The sequence below is a fragment of the Paroedura picta genome, chromosome 3, assembly GCF_049243985.1.
Source record: "Paroedura picta isolate Pp20150507F chromosome 3, Ppicta_v3.0, whole genome shotgun sequence".
Classification (NCBI taxonomy): domain Eukaryota; kingdom Metazoa; phylum Chordata; class Lepidosauria; order Squamata; family Gekkonidae; genus Paroedura; species Paroedura picta.
In genome coordinates, this window is record NC_135371.1 from 47,027,782 (window position 1) to 47,045,358 (window position 17,577).

Sequence of the window (17,577 nt, forward strand, 5' to 3'; positions counted from 1 at the left end):
CACACAAGCTCAATCCTATCAGATCTCAACAGTTAAGCAGCCTTGGCTAGTACTTGGCTAGAGCTTGGAATACCAGCATCACGACACAGAGCCAGGGAGCGGCAAACCACCTCCATATGTTTCTTGCCTGGCTGTCAGACAATCTTACAATCTCTTGGCTAGATAACCGTAGTTGTTTACAATCTTATTGTTAGAGGAGCAGCCCAAAGGGAATGCACCGAGAGCATTCTGGGGATTATTGCCCATTCTAGCAATACTACCCAGACCTAGTCTAGCATTAAAATCACCACATACGAGGATTTCAAAATTTGAAAAATGGCAGGACAAAGATTCCATATCATTAATTAGACTCTCCCAGGGACGTCTGATATCTTGAGACTGTGACTAATAAAGCCATAAAATTATTGGAAGGACCATTTTCTAAAACTTGTATAGTAACTGACAAATCAACCAATATAAAAGTCACCAGGCCTCCACATCTCCTCTTGGTGTGGGTGTTAACTGTGGGCATTGAAAAGACCCTACAGCCTTGGACAACAGGGGGTCAAGAGCCTGAATCCAGGTTTCCTGTAGACAGATGTCAAAAACACACAGAAAGGAAAAAAGGGGATTGCGAAGCTTATTCCTCCATGACCCAAAGGTTCCAGGACAGAAACGCTAGTTGACAACCAGCATTCACTATTTTGTTTAAGTTATCCTCAGGGTCCAGGAAAATACATCAATTTTAAAATGGAATAGAACCATCAGAAACAGTTTTGTCACCTGATGCATTACACATATGTCAGATGATAAATTACAAATGATAACCAATGTTATGAGTGCCCAACTAGACATGGCAGCATCCCCGGATCCAACCTGCCATTTGAATGCTGCTGGCATCTGGAGCTCACTGTCTGGGCCCTCGGCGCTGAGAGGCAGCATGCTCTTGTCCCCCCATGCCTTGTCATGTGTGTTGAAACAGCCACAAACTACTCCCTCTCTCACAGACACCTGTTTTGGCACTTGAAAAAGTGTGTGTGGGGTGATATCTTACTGCAGAACCACTCTTATCAGAGCATGGTATTTTTAAATATATAGTGTAAGGCTTTAAAATGGCAGGTGAGTCCCTGGGTTTCATCTGGGGATTCTGTCACATCTAGTTTGGGTTTTTGTGTGGAGACTGGGTGAGAAATCTCATGAAAATTCTGCCATGTTTAGGATTTTTTTGGAACCTCCATATTCAGAACTAGTGACCTCTGAACACTAGTGGTTGGGAAGCCACAGCATGGGAGAACCTGGCATCAGTTCTGTATATCTTACAGGGGATTATGGTCCACTGACCTGGGCCACTGTGCTGCTTTCATGCTAGGAGGAAAGGAATAACCTGGATGTGTGAGGAAAGGAATAACCTGGATGCTGAACAGCATCAAGCAAACCCTTAATTTTGTATGGCATGGGGCAGAGGTGAGGAAGATTAACACCTCAGGGTCTGTAATGGGAAGAATGCCTGGGAAAAAATTCCATTCATGGAAAATCTGTTTCTCTGTTGTTGCTATTAACTCAAGTGGAAGAGCATGTGTAGATATGATCTTATCCGTAAGAGCTTATACTGCATGCCTGGATGATCAAGAGAAGGCTGCTTTATCCTGTGCCCCCCCCCTTTCCCCATTCATTACCCACCTCCAGAAAAGACAAATGGGCCTGCCCGATCCCAAAAAGACTGTGGACACTTTAAAGAAGATTTTATTTTACCTTTGACAATGTAGCTTTGCAGTCCCACAGCAACGTGGACCATGCCATTTTTTAAAAAGAAAATTCTCGGAACAGGAAAAGGAGGAGAGGGTGGATCAATGCTAGCGAGACTGCCACCTGTTTACTCCTCCATATGAGGTTTCCTCTGGTTGCTCACCAATGGGATGCAAAATAAAAAATGGCAAATCCACTATTATGATTTCCATCATCCCAAGGCAAAACTCAAGCCAGCCCCTGGACAGCCTCAGAATGCAGGCGACATCATGTGAAGGGGGCTCTAAAACCCACCAGGAACCAGAGGCTGTCCAGAAGCAGATTCCTTATGTGGAAATGGTTTAACTTCTTGTGACCAATCAAGGAACTGCAGGGACAAGACACCTCTAGGGGAGCGGTGGTCAACCTGTGATCCTCCAGATGTTCATGGACTACAATTCCCATAACCCCCTGCCAGCGTTTGCTGGCAGGGGCTCATGGGAATTGTAGTCCATGAACGTCCGGAGGACCACAGGTTGACTACCCCTGCTCTAGGGTACAGCAAGTCACCAGAATACTCTCCAATACTTATACTAGGATCAGTGAGGGCTACCACGTGCCCCTTGGATCCCTGTCCGTCTTGGTTGCATAAACAGGGCGACCAACGGATAGGAGGCCCCCTGAGGGAGATTATCAACCTCTCTTTGACATCTGGAGAGTTCCGCGGGGGGCTTAAGGAAGCTGTGGTTCACCCTCTGCTGAAAAAACCATCGCTGGATGGGCGGGACCCCGCCAGCTACCCCCCTGTCTCACATCTTGCATTTCTAGGGAAGGTAGTAGAGCGGGCCACAGCAGACCAGCTCCTAGTTTTCTTGGAGGAAACTTTGGCCCTCGACCCATACCAGTCTGGTTTCCGTCGCTCTGACGGATGATATCCGACGACAGCTGGATCGAGGCGGGTCTGCCATTCTCGTGTTATTAGATCTGTCGGCCGCATTTGATGTGGTCGAGCACGAGCTATTGGTTCACCGCCTCACCGGGACCGGAATTAGGGGGACTGTGCAGCAATGGCTGGCCTCCTTCCTCCGGAACCGGACGCAGAGGGTGGCAGTGGGGGATGAACTATCGGATCCCTGCGAGCTCCCCTGTGGGGTTCCGCAGGGGGCGGTACTCTCCCCCACGTTGTTCAACATCTACATGCGCCCTCTGGCCCAGTTGGTTCAGGGTTATGGGCTAGGGTGCCACCAATATGCGGATGACACCCAGCTCTATCTCCTAATGGGTGGCCGGCCGGACTTCTCCCCAGATACTCCCCAGTTGTTTGGAAGCAGTGGCTGGATGGCTCAGGCAGAGACACCTGAAACTCAACCCCTCCAAGACAGAGGTCCTGTGGCTGGGCAGAAGAGGGCAGGATCAGGAAGCGAGCCTACCATGCCTGAATGGTGTACAATTAACATCTACACCAGTGGTCAGGAACTTGGGAGTGACTTTTGAAGCTTCCCTGTCTATGGAGGCTCAAGTCATTAAAGTAGCCCAGATGGCTTTTTTTCATCTTCGCCAGGCCCGGCTACTAGCACCCTACCTGTCCTCGGAACACCTAGCCATTGTGATCCATGCAACGGTCACTTCCAGACTAGACTACTGTAACTCGCTCTACGCAGGCCTACCCTTGACTCTGATCTGGAAGTTACAGCTGGTACAAAATGCGGCAGCTAGAGTCCTCATGAGGACACCTTGGAGGGCCCATATTCAGCCGGTACTCTGTCATCTTCATTGGTTACCAGTCTGTTTCTGGGTCAAGTTTAAGGTGTTGGTATTAACCTTTAAGGCCATACGCGGCTTGGGTCCTACTTACCTGCGGGACCGTTTGGTTGCTTATGTCCCCCGCAGGACTCTCCGCTCTGCGGGTATGAATCTACTGACTGTCCTGGGCCCCCGGGATGTTCACCTGGCCTTGACCAGGGCCAGGGCCTTTTCGGTCCTGGCCCCAACCTGGTGGAATGAGCTCCCGGAGGAGCTAAGGGCTTTGTCGGAATTACCATCTTTCCGCAGGGCCTGTAAGACAGCTCTTCCGCCAGGCATATGGTTGAGGCCAGGGCAGAGTCCGGGTTCCATCCAAGATCCCTAATCCATCGGCCAGTCTTTCTCTCCTCTCTCTCTTACAGAATTAATGTCCGATCTCTCTCTGAACAAGCGGGGAAAGTGGGGGAAGTTATAGAATAGAATGCCATATTTTTATTGTAATAATGGGGTATCTATGGGATTTTATGTGATTTTACTTTGATTTTATATTTTATTGTTAACCGCCGTGAGACCTTTTGGCGAACGGCGGTATATAAATCCAATTATAAATAAAATAAATAAAATAAAAAATTTAAAGTAATTTCCTTGTTTGTCTCATAGTAGTGTGATCTTGTTGTTTCTTGCTGGTTACTGACCATTTTCCCCTTGCCGTAAATTAAACAGGAGTTGGATTGGAAAGCAAGACTTCTGATCCTCTAAGACTGAAAATTTAGCAACTATTAAAAAACGTGTATGCTCTCTCCTACAACCACTATGACTTTAAATCAGTGTAAATAATAAGTGAACATGCTTGCAAAGTACCATGCCATAGCCATCCAAACAATTTCTTGTGACACATCAGACATTGCAATCGATTCATGTACAAGGGAAGGTTACCCCATTCTGCGTTTCAGAAACTTTTAAGCAATTTATCCCAAAGGAGGTTAAGTTTGTTTTTTACTTATAGAGGAGTGGCACCATTGAAGCCACTGGGCTGCCCCACAGTTGACCTAAGATTGTTCTGTATTTGCTGTTCAGAGTAGATGACTATCGCTAGAGGTTTTGTGCATGAGGTGACATTTCCTTTAGATAAAAAGTGAGTAAAAATACAGAGGTATGTTAGGATCTTTAAAACATAGACGCATATTAGGACCTTTTGGCTTGTAAGTTCTTATACCGTATATATTCACTTGCCTTTAAAAATTTCTAAAAATAAAATGAACATAAAAACCATTAAAACACAATAAAATGCATGCAAAGCTGCCTTACTTAATGATAGATTAAATTAAATAAAAACAGTTGCCCAAACTAAGACAGAAAACATATGCTGTTCTAGCATAGTACAGTATTTGGATTATAAACCCTAACAACACAGAATGGTTTCTAATTTTGATCCAGTTTAGTGACTACAGTGTTGGGTTTGTACACACACAGGAAATTCTGTCTATTATGCTTGGACATTTGAGGCTCCCCTTCTAACAGAAGTTGCCTGTTTCCCCTTTACGAAGTTTCTGTAAAGCCACTGCCCTTGCTCTTTTATTCTCAATTCACTTCAACTGCAAATTAAGGCACAACACTGGCCATGGGATTGATGCAACTAAGAATTTGTCTAAACAAATTTGGTTGTGTGTGTCAAAATGAAAGACATAGAATGTAACTGCAGTGTCAATCTAGGACAAGGTCGAAATGCCACATTTGGAAGCAAGTATGAAAAGTCAAACAGCACAAACTGGTATGTTAATTTTAGAATCTCCTTGGGTTTGAAAAGGGAAAGTCCATGCCTAAATCGGGCAGGATTATGAGGATTTTTTTCTTTTTCTAGATGAGTGGAGTAGTGCAACAGTATTACTATGCAACATAATCAACAAGAACACTGAAAAAACTAACATGCCTTAAATATATTGCTACTTCTTTGACTATACAACATAGAAAGTCTATTTCCCACATTTACATAAATCTGTTCCAAATTACTCTCCTATTTGTATAAATAAGGAATAATGAAAATACTCAATGACTTAAGTGAACTGACTATGCATAGGCTCACAGGCTTAATCATAGCCACATTGCTCCCTGGCTGTCCTCAGTCCCATCTCTCACTAAGCTGAACACCATCTTGATCTTTATCCTGAATCTGCCTGACCCCATTTTCTTTTTTCCCATGTCAATTTAGGGATGCACAGGGAAATGCAGGAACAAATTACATAGTATTTGGTTGTCAGCTAGCTTGGTAGTGGTTAACAGCAGTGGCCTCTATTCTGGAGAACTGGGTTGGATTCCCCACTCCTTCTCCACATGCAGCCAGCTGGGTGATCTTGAGCCAGAGCTCTCTCAGCCTACCACAGATGGGATCTGTTGTAGAGAGAGGAAGGATAGGTGATTGTAAGCCATTTTGAGAGTTCTGTGGGTAGTGAAAAGTAGGGCATAAAAATAAACACCAAAACACACACAAAAAAACCCAACCATACTGGGTTCCAGAAACAATGTCTGACCAGGTTCTTTGTCTCAAAGCTTCATTTAAGGCAGCGGTCCGCAACCTTTTTCATGTTGGGGCCCGCTAAAAAGAAGTGGGGGAAGAGGGTGACCTGGGGCCCGTGTATGCATGGCAGCCCCCACCGAGGGTGCAAACGCGCATGCGCAGACCTGCCGCACATGCGCTTTTGCACTCCCGGTGGGGTGCAAATGTGCATGCGTGATGGCTCTGTGCATGCACACATGTGCAAAACTGCCATGCGAGTGCGTTTGCAATCCCGCTGGGCGCAAACGCACATGCACGGCAGGTCTGCACATGCCCGTTTGCGCCGGCAGCATGCCGGCGGCCGTGCTTCCCTCTCCCCACCTCACAGCAAGAACCTTTCCTGGTGAGCTTCTCGCTGCGGGGGGGGGGGCAGGGAGACGAAGCCGCGGTCCGCTGCCGTGGCTCTCAAGGCCCAGCACCAGGCCGCGGACCGGGGTTTAGGAACCACTGATTTAAGGTATATCAAAATTCAATAGTTATTACCATTGCATGACTCAGTTCCCATACTTAAGAAGTCTGTGACTCAAGGTATTATATGCTGCATGGTATGCATAAAACAGAATTTATATTATGCCTACTCTGCTGAAATTTCAGCATAGAAAAGTTCTGATACCCTGGGACACTAACATGTTAGTGAAAATAGTTTCACATGGTGCATTTGTTAGTAAGGAAATAAAGAATGTAGGGTACAAAAGAAAGTTGCTTAAAATATTAAACTTTAATTTTTTTTAAGTTTCATTAGGACGTCCTAACAAGATTCCATGCCACTAGTATTACAATTTTAACAGGAAAAATATTACTACAGAATATTTTATATATTATTAGTATAAAAAGTGAGAAGTCCATTTTTCACCAAGTATATCATAGAATATATTATTAGTGCACAGAGTGAGAAGTCCATCATAAACAAAGTATGTCAGTTATCGACATTTAAAACTCAATTCTGTTTAACAGCAACAATATTATGAGCTGTGCTGTCCAACAGAACCTTTTCTACAAAACCTTTTCTACAAAACCCCAGTCTATATTTAGTATCCTGAATTAGTCATGTTACTTTTAGAAAGCATTGTTGGGTGAATAAGTGTGTATGCACCTTTCATTGTACGTGCAGAAACAATTAATGCCTCATTTTGCTGGACCTAGAAGTCTGGTTCTAACTTGGAATGACATTTCTTCTAGATGTAAGATATTCAAAGAAAAAGAGAAATTTTAGACGAAAACCAAGAGTCCTCTGGCTTGCATATCATCAAAGTACAGTACTCTACCAGAAAAATAGCGATCCTATCATGCTGATCTCACTTTATGAAAAAGAAGTATTAAAGGTGTTATCACCTTTAGCATTATTGCTATGGATTTTTTAAAACAAAATTGTAAGCCATGATGAAAGCTCAGTAGACTCGAGATTTAGGATATAAATGAATAATTAGGAGCAGTAGCTAGTCTTGGATGAAAAGGTTAGTTTTGACTGAAAGCCATTTGAGAAATATTTTACATAGAATGGCATACTCCAAGAAAAAGTGGAATATATGTAAACATATCCTGGTTGAAAAATAATAGGCAAAGCTTTCTCTTCTTTTTAACATGGCAGAAGGAAGCCCTTGATTTTACCTGTAGCTTCAATCTATCTATTGTCAAGCAAGATAAAGATTTAAAGCTGGATAGACTCAGGTGGATAGCTGAAGCAGCAGAACAAAGACTGAATCCAGTGGCACATTTAAGACCAACAAAGTTTTATTCAAAGTCTATGTGTGCATGCATGTATCTGAGGAAGGGTGCATGCACAGGAAAGCTTATATCTTGAATAACATTTTGTTGGTCTTAAAGGTGCCACTAGACTCTAACTATGTTCATTTAAAGCCAAAGTAATGCTAGATGAGTCAGTTTCCTTTCAGAAACTCACAGATTCCAGGCAGCTAGGATGCAAGAGATATTCATTTCATTTGCTCCACTAATTTCACAGAATGAATGGAATACACCCTGGCCCTCGGAGAGATAAGATAAATTTACACTGAAATTGTCCAGGCCTTACATGTGGGTATCCACAAAAATGCACCCTTAAACAAACATGCACAGGACTCTCCAAAAAGCCAGAGAAGGGGACTATAGGTAAATAAGTTGGGCATGTCAGACATGATGTCTTCATTGCACCAAGATATGAAAATGAATTTTGAGAGTTATAATTTGAATAACCCGAGACACGATCCATCATTTAAGAGGTTCAAGTTCTCATTTTTGGCTCTTCTGCTCACCAACTCTGCCCATGCCATATACTGCTTGGCACAGCACCATGAAATGAAAATAGCAGCAATCATCCTTTGATCTATCCAAGTGCATACCTTGAGGACCGGTACATCCATGTAGTATTATATGGAAGCTGTTATATTAATCTGATGTGAAATTTCCTAGCATATAGGACTCCAGCAACTTGTGGGCATTACTCTCATGAAAGAAACAAAAGGGTTTACTGATAGATGTGATCATGTAATGAGGTAAAAGCTGTCTGGACTCTGTCCTGGAGTTCTCCAGCAGTGCAGGAATGAAGATATTCCTTTACTGGATGCTGTTTGTTCTGAGAGGGGAGAAGGACACAGGGAAGGAAATGGCTGTCCTAAAAACTGAGCAACATCTCTTGAAGAGCGGATATGTACAGGTGTAGGGATTTTGAAATCAGAGACCATGTACCAATGACATGGCTCCAATAAGACAAGTTTTCAAAAATTACAGAGATTAAATCTGTTTTGTGCAATTTGTGACCCATCAAACAAATTGCAGTCCATCAACCGTATTCTTTTGGCCTAACAGGTGCCTGTTAAGCCCCCTTTCTATTTTCCCTTTAAGGCAGATAGCAAAAAAGGAAGCTTAGTGATCCTTTAACAAGCTGTCGTGTATAACTGGTGGGCTGCATTTGATTTGGTGGGTGAAAAATCTGAACTAATAGAACATCTGTATGTAGTGCTTGAATTTGCTTTAGACTCTTATGAGTTTGCGTATCCATCTCTAGACATCACCATGTGGATGATACAATCACAGCTTTAATACAAAATAAAACAATTTGTCTCTTGGGGGAAAACAAGTGGACAGGGATTTATGATCCATGAATTCTATTCTACTCTTCTATTCTACTCTAGTGCTAGATGGTAGGGATTACTTTGTAGTGGGGTGAACAGAGGTTACTTACATTAACTTCTGTTATAGCAATATCAACGACGCTACCAACAACAATTAAGGCATCAAAAGTGTTCCATGCATCAGTGAAATAGTGCTGTTAGGACAAGCATTCAGTAGCATGAGAAAACAGAAACAAAAAAAGGAAGAGAAGAAAAGGGACAGTGTTATCACACAGAAACACAATCTAAGCTTCTGCAATGTACCAGTATTGCATATTTCCACCTCAAGTCGAGAAAACTGGGAAATGAACAATGACCAGCTGGGTTCCCAACGCAAGGTAACTTAGCTATGACCAGCCTGTGTACAGAGTTCAAAAACATATCACATTCTGTGACTTGTCCAGATAACAGAAATAAGTCAGGAGACAGAGGAAGAGAAGTAGGGCTAAGGAAGTGTGGCTAGGGTAGATACTCACATCAGCTTCACTGAGAACGATGTCTACTATGCTGCCAAGAACGACGAGGGAGTCAAACGAGTTCCAGGCATCACTAAAATAGCCCTGAACAGAGCAGGCAGGGTGCAAACGTTTGTGATTACACATGAAATGTCAACGCAATTGCATACTTCTGTTTAGTTGTTTTATAAACAGAAATTACTTCAAAACAAAAATTCATGGTGCAATGAGCAGGGACAACTAAACAATATTGAAATACTGAAAGAAAGGCTTGCACAGGTCATAATTTTACCACCAGATGTCAGCAAGATCCTGAGAAGAGCCCTGGGCAAGGACAGTTTGAGTAAGTTTGGCTAGGAGATGCCTACACAGTGACAGCCAGCACAGGGTGGTGGTTGAAGTGTCAGACTAGGATTTGGGAGGACAGGACCCGTGTCATTTGCAGCATAATGAAGAACTCTCCTAGATATCATAAGGTTGTTAATAAACATCTTCAAGGCTCACACCAGAACTTAAAACAAATGTCTGAGACACAACCTCAGATCAGCCAATTCATGTAAATTATATTCCTACCAACCCAAATAAGGGCCAGAAAAAGTAGAGTGTCAAGACAGCCTACAGTATTGCATGGCTCCAGCAACAAGTTTTGGATGCATAGTCCACAGAGTCTGGAGAAATGAATGACCATTACTACCAGGGGTAACCCCCCACTCACACACATTCAGTACATCTATTACGGAATCAAACTTAATGGACAAAATATGAATGAATATATTTATCTATTGTTGCCCAGCCAGCAGTGATTCTCCCAATCATTCACCTGCCTCACTTCCTGTCAGGTAGAGGCGGAAGACGGATCAAGGGTGACAGTAGCCTGCATGGAATAGCCCACATGCGACCAGTTAGAAATTCAACAGATGAGTGCCATTGTGAAGGCAGCTCCAGTACCTGATGCCCTATGTTAAAAGCAGAAGAGGACATCGGGAGGAGATGGCACAGTCACTGTGGCAACTATGGCAAGAGCTCTCAAAAGTGGTTTGAAACTACACCAAATATGAATATGAACCTAGACCAAATATTGCACATCCACTAAAAGTTATTTCATTAGCACAGTTCAGGGAAGCGTTTGATGGAGTGGTTGGTGTGTCATACTAGGATATGGAGACCCAGGTTCAAGCCCCTGCTCAGCCATTAAGTTTAAAGAGTGCCCCTGAGTTTCACTTATGCATGAAGTTGTGGTGAGGGGGGAAATGGAGGGAAGTACCAAGTGTGCTGTCATGAGCTTACTGGAGGAAGGGTAGAACAGAAACTGGAAAGTAACATTTAAGCATACTTCTTAGGGTTGCCAGCTCTGGGTTGGGAATTACCTGGAGACTTTGGAGTGGGGCCAGGAATGGGCAGGATTTGGGGCAGGAAGGGACCTCAGTGGAACATAATGCTATGGAGTCCACCCTTCAAAGCAGCCATTTTCTCCAGGGGAATTAACCTCTTTAGTCTGGAGATGACCTGTAATTCCTGAGGATCTGGGGACTGGCATCCCTAATTATCTCTCTCCATGCGATGTCAGCTACAAAGAGTTCTGCCACTCCAACATCACAAAAGGATGGAAACCAGTAATTTTGCCAATGTTTGCACAAAGTGAGATTTTAAAAGTGAATCTTGTTCATTCGTCAGAATTTCTGGAGGGCAGAGTAACATATTGTTCCTTCCAAAAATGGTTTGTCCATGAAGAGAGGAGACAGAAAAGCTCATCTTCATTTCCCCTCTCCCTTATTAGTATGGCTAAATTTTTTTCCATAACATATAAATATATATTTTAAAGTATCATTTTAAAATGATGAACTAAATTGACAAGAACTAGTTAGGGATAACAAACAGGCACTCATGAAGAAATCTTGGTGGGCTACAACTCTCCTCTTCCACAGTATAGGCCACTGAATTGAACCAATGCAGTACTGTAATGGTCCACTCATCTCTGAAGTGGGAAAACTGTAAGAATAAAGTCCTATGGGATAATAACGAGTGGAATATTCCAATGATATGTCACATAATGACTCCTTAAGGCAAGCCTTTTCTATCAGTATGTGCAAATATTGTTCCCAGTAATGCGTAAAGCCAAAGCAAGCAAACGTAAAACAAAACCAAACCACTAAGTAATAAGAGGAAATAAAGATGATTCTGGGAAAGGGAGAATACAATATATGGACAAGTCACAGCAAGTAAACCTGCAATGCACGCTTCACAGTCTTCATCACTGCAACAACCCCCAAACCAATTAACTTACTAGCATTCTTTTCTTTTTTGGCACACAAATCTGACATAAAATGTGAAGGGAAAATAATTCTTCAGTTATTCTGATACAAGTCTCTTTTACGCTTTAGGTGACAGTAAAGTATCTTTGCCAAGCAGAAATTGGCAATGTTTACTCTTATGTAAATAATGATCTGCACAGGAGGAAAATCCTTTGAGTTGGTTTCTACCAGTTTTGCTGCCCCATTTCACCTAGTCGCACCTTCACAACTGCATTTGTCTGTTTTGTGCTGCTTTTGTCCACTTGGGTCTTACAACCTTCTTTCATTTTGCAGAATGCTTGAAACAGAAATGTTCAAGAGGATTTTTTTTTAAATAAAGGGATGAGAACCATAATTCTCATTGTGCAGGTAGCTTTTATAAGGGACAGTATTGTAGCCTATTGTGATCTTTATTGTGTACCACCCCCCTTTCTTTAGGGCAGTTTCCTCTAGTTTCTAATACCCTTTCTTTGTTTTGGTATGCCATGACTCAGACAGTTTGTGTTGCCCTTGTCTTTCAGTTTTTTAATCCTAGTCCTACTGCATCATTTATGGGAAGCCCTCGCAATCTGAATTGCCCTCCACATTTTGTAACTTGCCTTGAGTCTCAGTGAGAATGAATAGTAATAGCCCTTGGTGCAGCCTTTTGGGCATGTTAACGGGTAACCTCTTACGTCTTTTGCTAGCAGAGAAGCTGGTAGGATCCAATCCCTTGTCTATGAACTACTGACTGTAACCATTTTTTCTGGGCAATGGTTATCCAAACCATTTGTTTTATAAATATGAATGTAATTTTAAAAGGATAGTTTCATTCATTATGGAATTTCTTGACAGCCAGTGAGAAATCTGACATTCATTGCCATGATTTGCAAACTGAATTCCCTTCTGTGGAACCTGGGAATCAGGACTGCCTGTGTACTCTAGAGCAGTGGTCCCCAACCTTTTTATCACTGGGGACCAGTCAACACTTGACAATTTTACTGAGGCCCGGGGGGGGGGTTAGTCTTTTGCCGAGGGATGTTGCCACTGCCGCCGCCTGAGCCCCTGCTCCAGTTGCTTTCCTGCCGGCACGCCTGAGTTCTTGCTGCCCTCTAGGGGGTGCTGTCAGCAGCAGCTGCACAGTGCCATGCTGAGGGGGAGCCCCAGCCATGGTGGCCACTGGAGAGCACCAAAGGTGAGCCGGCGGCAGAGTGGCAAGGCAGCCCCCGAGGTAGCAGCTCGGAGGATGAGGCAGAGCCGCGGCCCAGTACCGACTGGTCCATGGACTGCTACCGGTCCCCGGACCGGGGGTTGGAGACCACTGCTCTAGGGGGCCACACAGGCATTCTCCAAACAAATATTTTTTGGGCATCAGCCTTTTCCAGAATGCCAGTGCAGTCCTAAACAGAATGATACCCTTGGGTGTAACTGCTTATGTGACAGTGGGAGGCCTAACAGCAGAATATCCTGTTTCTAGAAGATTAGTGCTAGTGTAGCATATTACTGCTCTGAGTAGAAAGGTAGTTTAAAGACCTTTGGTTTCAAAGGATAGTAATATTACCAGACCACAAAGGCTGAAAGTATATCATTTATTAATTTACTTAAATTCCAGCTCCAGGTTTAATTAAAAACTGGAAATTTCAAAAAAAAAACACTAGTTTTTCATTATTCAGATTTATGTTTATGACTGCTCGTATCTGTCTGCTTCTTTAAAATTAATTTCATAGTGTGTGTGTGTGTGGGGGGGGGAATCAATGCAAGAGGGAAAACCATAAAAGTAGAAGTCAGCAGACAAATGTCCTTGCACCTACACTGGGCCCAACCCGTAGGTGGTGAATGAAATGGCACAGCACCACAGGGTGTGATAGACTATCCCAGTAGTCAGATGTCCCATCAGAACCTTGTTTTGCATTTATTTGCTGGCACAACTAGTCTTAGAATTTTGTCATAAAATTCATGATTTTCAAGAACAATTTAGAAATGGTAGTCAAATACTGAAGAACAAAAGTTTTAATGTCGGAATCATTTAGAAAGGTATGGTTTTGTGACATTTATATTCCTGGGCCCCTCCACCATGTTTTTAAAATGTTTCTATACCTCATTTCCTGAAAATGCCTACAGTATTATCAAATTTAACAGTTCTATCAAGATGTCTTTGATACATTACCACAAAAAGCATGCAAACAATTGACACTGACGTAGCTTGCTGGAAATATGTGCAGTTTTTAAAATAACTGATCCATAGGCTATTTAACTAAACCATGCAAAATCACTTACCTTGGGTTTAAAAGCAATGAGTTTCAGAACCATTTCAATAGTAAACACTGCAGTAAAAACCATATTCAGAACATCCATTGCATCATTAAAAAGCTTTGATTGCCCATGGTGCTACAAATGAAATACATGAAAGATATTAAAACATCTGAGGGGATTCCAAAATGAGCAGCATAACACCCATTATTTTGAACTACTCCTGGCATGATAGCAAGAAATTTGGAAGCGCTATGATCTCCAGAAAAAATTCATCCAAGGGCAGTCTTAGCCAATAGTTAAAAAAAGGGTGGCTCCTCCAGGCTCTGCACTTGAAGGAACAACTGCCCACAGCCCCACCCCATCAAAGGAAGAGAGGAAAGAAGAGCAGGCTATTGCTATTGCTTGCACCTGCCTTGTCTGCCCCCTTGCATGGGGAGAGGGTCACTCCTTCCTTGGTGGTGGTTGGGGGCACACATCAATTCTGGGGCTCCATCCTGGACTTTTGCCCAGGGCCCCAGCATCACTAAGACCACCCCTGAGCTTATCAGTAATGAGAGATGTCTTGCTATGTTCTCGTTTGATTCAACATAACTTAAACAGAACATGCAGCCTCCTTAATCTCTTACCCATGGGTAAGAAAGGCATAATTCCACATTAAATTAGTTACACGCAAGGGCACTAGGCTCTTTTTATCTCAATAATTCTGGGGTTAAGGCTCTTTTTATCTCAGTAATTCTGCTCCAGAATCCTCACATACAGGAAACAGCAAAATATAAACAAGGAGTAAGGGAGAAAAAGAACAGCCAGAAATTTGATGAGTTTTGTTTATGGGCTCCTTTCAGACTAAAGTCACTCTAAATTGCTGCACAAAAAAATTATGTTGAGAACCACAAACACTATAACACTGAAAAGTGTTTCATGAGAAACTATAATAGCCTACAATAAATATATACCCTATAAAACTACCAGGTCAAATGTCTGTCTTCATTTCAAGTATTTAACATTGTCCGTTGTGTAGTTTCCTTACGACTTCTTAAGAAAACTGACTCAACTCTAAAAAATAAAGCTGAGGAAGTAAACTCCTGACTTGACTCACAAAAGCTTATCATCATCATATCACATAAAAGGCAACTTGTGGTCAAGGGCGGCTCACCAGTTAACCAGTGGACTGAGGGATCTGCCCAGCAATTGCTGATGACACTAGACTGCCTTTTTCCTATTGGTGCAGTATTTCCCAGTCAGGGCCAATTGTGGCTCTTGCTCAGGATTCTCCCCCCCCCTCCCACCTTCCCTTCAAGCCTGATGTGAAGGAAGCCTCTAAGAGCAACTGAGGCGAGGAACGCATTTCTTCCTCTGTAAGGGTGGCTGTGGTCTTGTGTGTGCATTCCTTTTGAAGGAGTACATGTGAGGGGGGAGAACTTTCCCCTTCAGCCTAACAGTCAGCTACCACAGGGTTGGAAATATTTCTTGCAATTTGGAAATGGGTCCGCAAAAGGGTACAATATCTCAGAGTCCACCTTCCAAAGCAGCCATTTTTTGCCTTGGGAGTGGATCTATAGTCTGGAGATGAGCAGCGGTAGTAGAGACAATGGTAGAGGCTTGCAGGCTGAGGTGGGGGTGGAGTGGCATGGATATGTTTCACCTGGGCTATGAGCTCTGGGCAGCTCTTATCAACAACAATTTTCTAAAGCCCATTGCCTTTTTCTGTGCAACGGGCTTTATTACTAGTGCTGGAATAAATGTGGTTAGTCTCGAAAGTGCCGTTGAACTTCTATTTAATTTTAAACAGCATGATTACCCTCTGGAATTACTCTCAAACATACATTATGTAAATCTGACTAGAAGTCCAATACTAAATATGCTGAACTCTCAGCTAATTCCCTGCTTTTAATTATACAAACCTAGAGTACACTGTTCTAGCATTTGTCCTTGTGGAATGTGTTAATAAAGAACTGGAAGATGGTTTCATTCCTACCTGCATAGCCAAGCAAAGTGTATTCAGCATGATGAGAACAAACATGATGTATTCAAACCCAGTAGAGTTTACCACATACCAGAATTTGTACTGGTAAGGATTTTTTGGAATGTATCTACGCAAAGGACGTGCTTTCAAAGCATATTCTACACACTGACGCTGTAAAAAACAAACCAACCAGAAATATCAACTATAACAATGACAGTGACAGTGTAGGCTGCAGAATAACAATCAAGACAAAACAAGCTTTGCATTTTAATAAGTGATGACTCCAATGTGTGCACAGCATCTCACATGTGAACAATTTTCTTCTTTACGAGAGCATTCAGAATACTGTTTAAAAGATACATGCATCTGCAATGCGAGCATTAACTGTTAGCCTCTAATGTAAAGCAAGGTTATAATAACTGTTTTTTCTATCTGTAATTCCAGATAATGGCCATAAGCTCTAATAAACCAAAGTTTAGTGAACTAGTTCTTGGCCATTTATACATTTAAATTGATTTAAATATTAATACCCCATCTTTCCTGGTGACTCAAGGCAACAGCTGAATAATAATTCACTAATTTACTCCTATTTTTCTACTAAAATGGACAAAGTGAAGGCAAGTTTTTTTGCTTCATTTTATAATTTGTATACTGATGTGAGTTCTACTGTGTTAGCCCTAACAGAATGAGTGGCTTAGCAAAGCTGTTTCAGGGTGGGAAAATGGCATGGGAGGGAAGGATTAAGCCCCTTCCTGCACACTGCATTCCTGATCCAAATTCAGGGCACATGTGCCTACAACTAAAAGATGAGGGGGACTATTCACAGAATGCTGAACATCATGCCTAGATTGGACCTTTGGGCCCAACCGTATGACTCTTTGGAAAGTATGAAGCACAAACCCAAGCTATTTTCAGGAAGGGAGTATAATGAATGAATATCTTACATGTCTTTAAAAGAAGCTTCCATCTTACTCAACTGATACCATCACATATGTCACTTAAAAACCCAAAGAAACATTCATGCTTCAGACAAAAATGAACCAGAATGAATCTACTGCTGTGAACTTCTATGCTGTTTGCTTTATTTACTGAACATCTATTGTGCCTTTGATGTAGAAAACTTGTTTTCTAATTTAGTGGTCAATGCAATTCAGTTGTGTGGCCCCACACAAGTAACTGCCAGCCTCAGTGCTTCATCCGTATAACTGAAATAGTAGGGATTGTTGTCTAAGGCTGAGCACAGACCAGAAGATTCTGGTTCGGTTCACGGTTTTCTCGAATCCCAGACAACCCAACCTTCGAAACAAACCTGTCTAGTTCATGCTGGCCTTTTAAAAGCTAAAATGGCTTCCCATCGAACAGATCTCTGCAAGGCAGGCCCGTGGTCTGCTGGGCTGCCCAGTGCAGGTCAGGCAGCCCACCAAACCCTGTCAAACATCTCATCGCACAAAGAGTGAACTCTCTGCACCATCAACTTGGGGCCTGGCAGCCCAGCACACCCTGCCAAACAGCTGATCTTGCAGACAGT

The 17,577-nt window shown here is 42.7% G+C and overlaps 1 protein-coding gene across 14 annotated transcripts in view; it reads right to left on the bottom strand.

The window, feature by feature from the left end:
* The window catches only part of CACNA1D (calcium voltage-gated channel subunit alpha1 D), a 312,904-nt gene that overhangs the window by 77,638 nt on the left and 217,689 nt on the right, over positions 1 to 17,577 (bottom strand). For 8 of the 14 annotated variants that reach the window (XM_077325522.1, XM_077325523.1, XM_077325521.1 and 5 more), the window contains 4 exons: positions 16,062 to 16,220; positions 14,111 to 14,221; positions 9,585 to 9,668; positions 9,180 to 9,263 (listed from right to left, as the gene is read on the bottom strand). In XM_077325522.1, coding sequence (XP_077181637.1) covers positions 9,180 to 9,263; positions 9,585 to 9,668; positions 14,111 to 14,221; positions 16,062 to 16,220 — 438 coding nt within the window. The remainder of the gene's footprint in view (positions 1 to 9,179; positions 9,264 to 9,584; positions 9,669 to 14,110; positions 14,222 to 16,061; positions 16,221 to 17,577) is intronic. The other 6 variants (XM_077325529.1, XM_077325528.1, XM_077325526.1 and 3 more) reach the window with 2 other exon arrangements.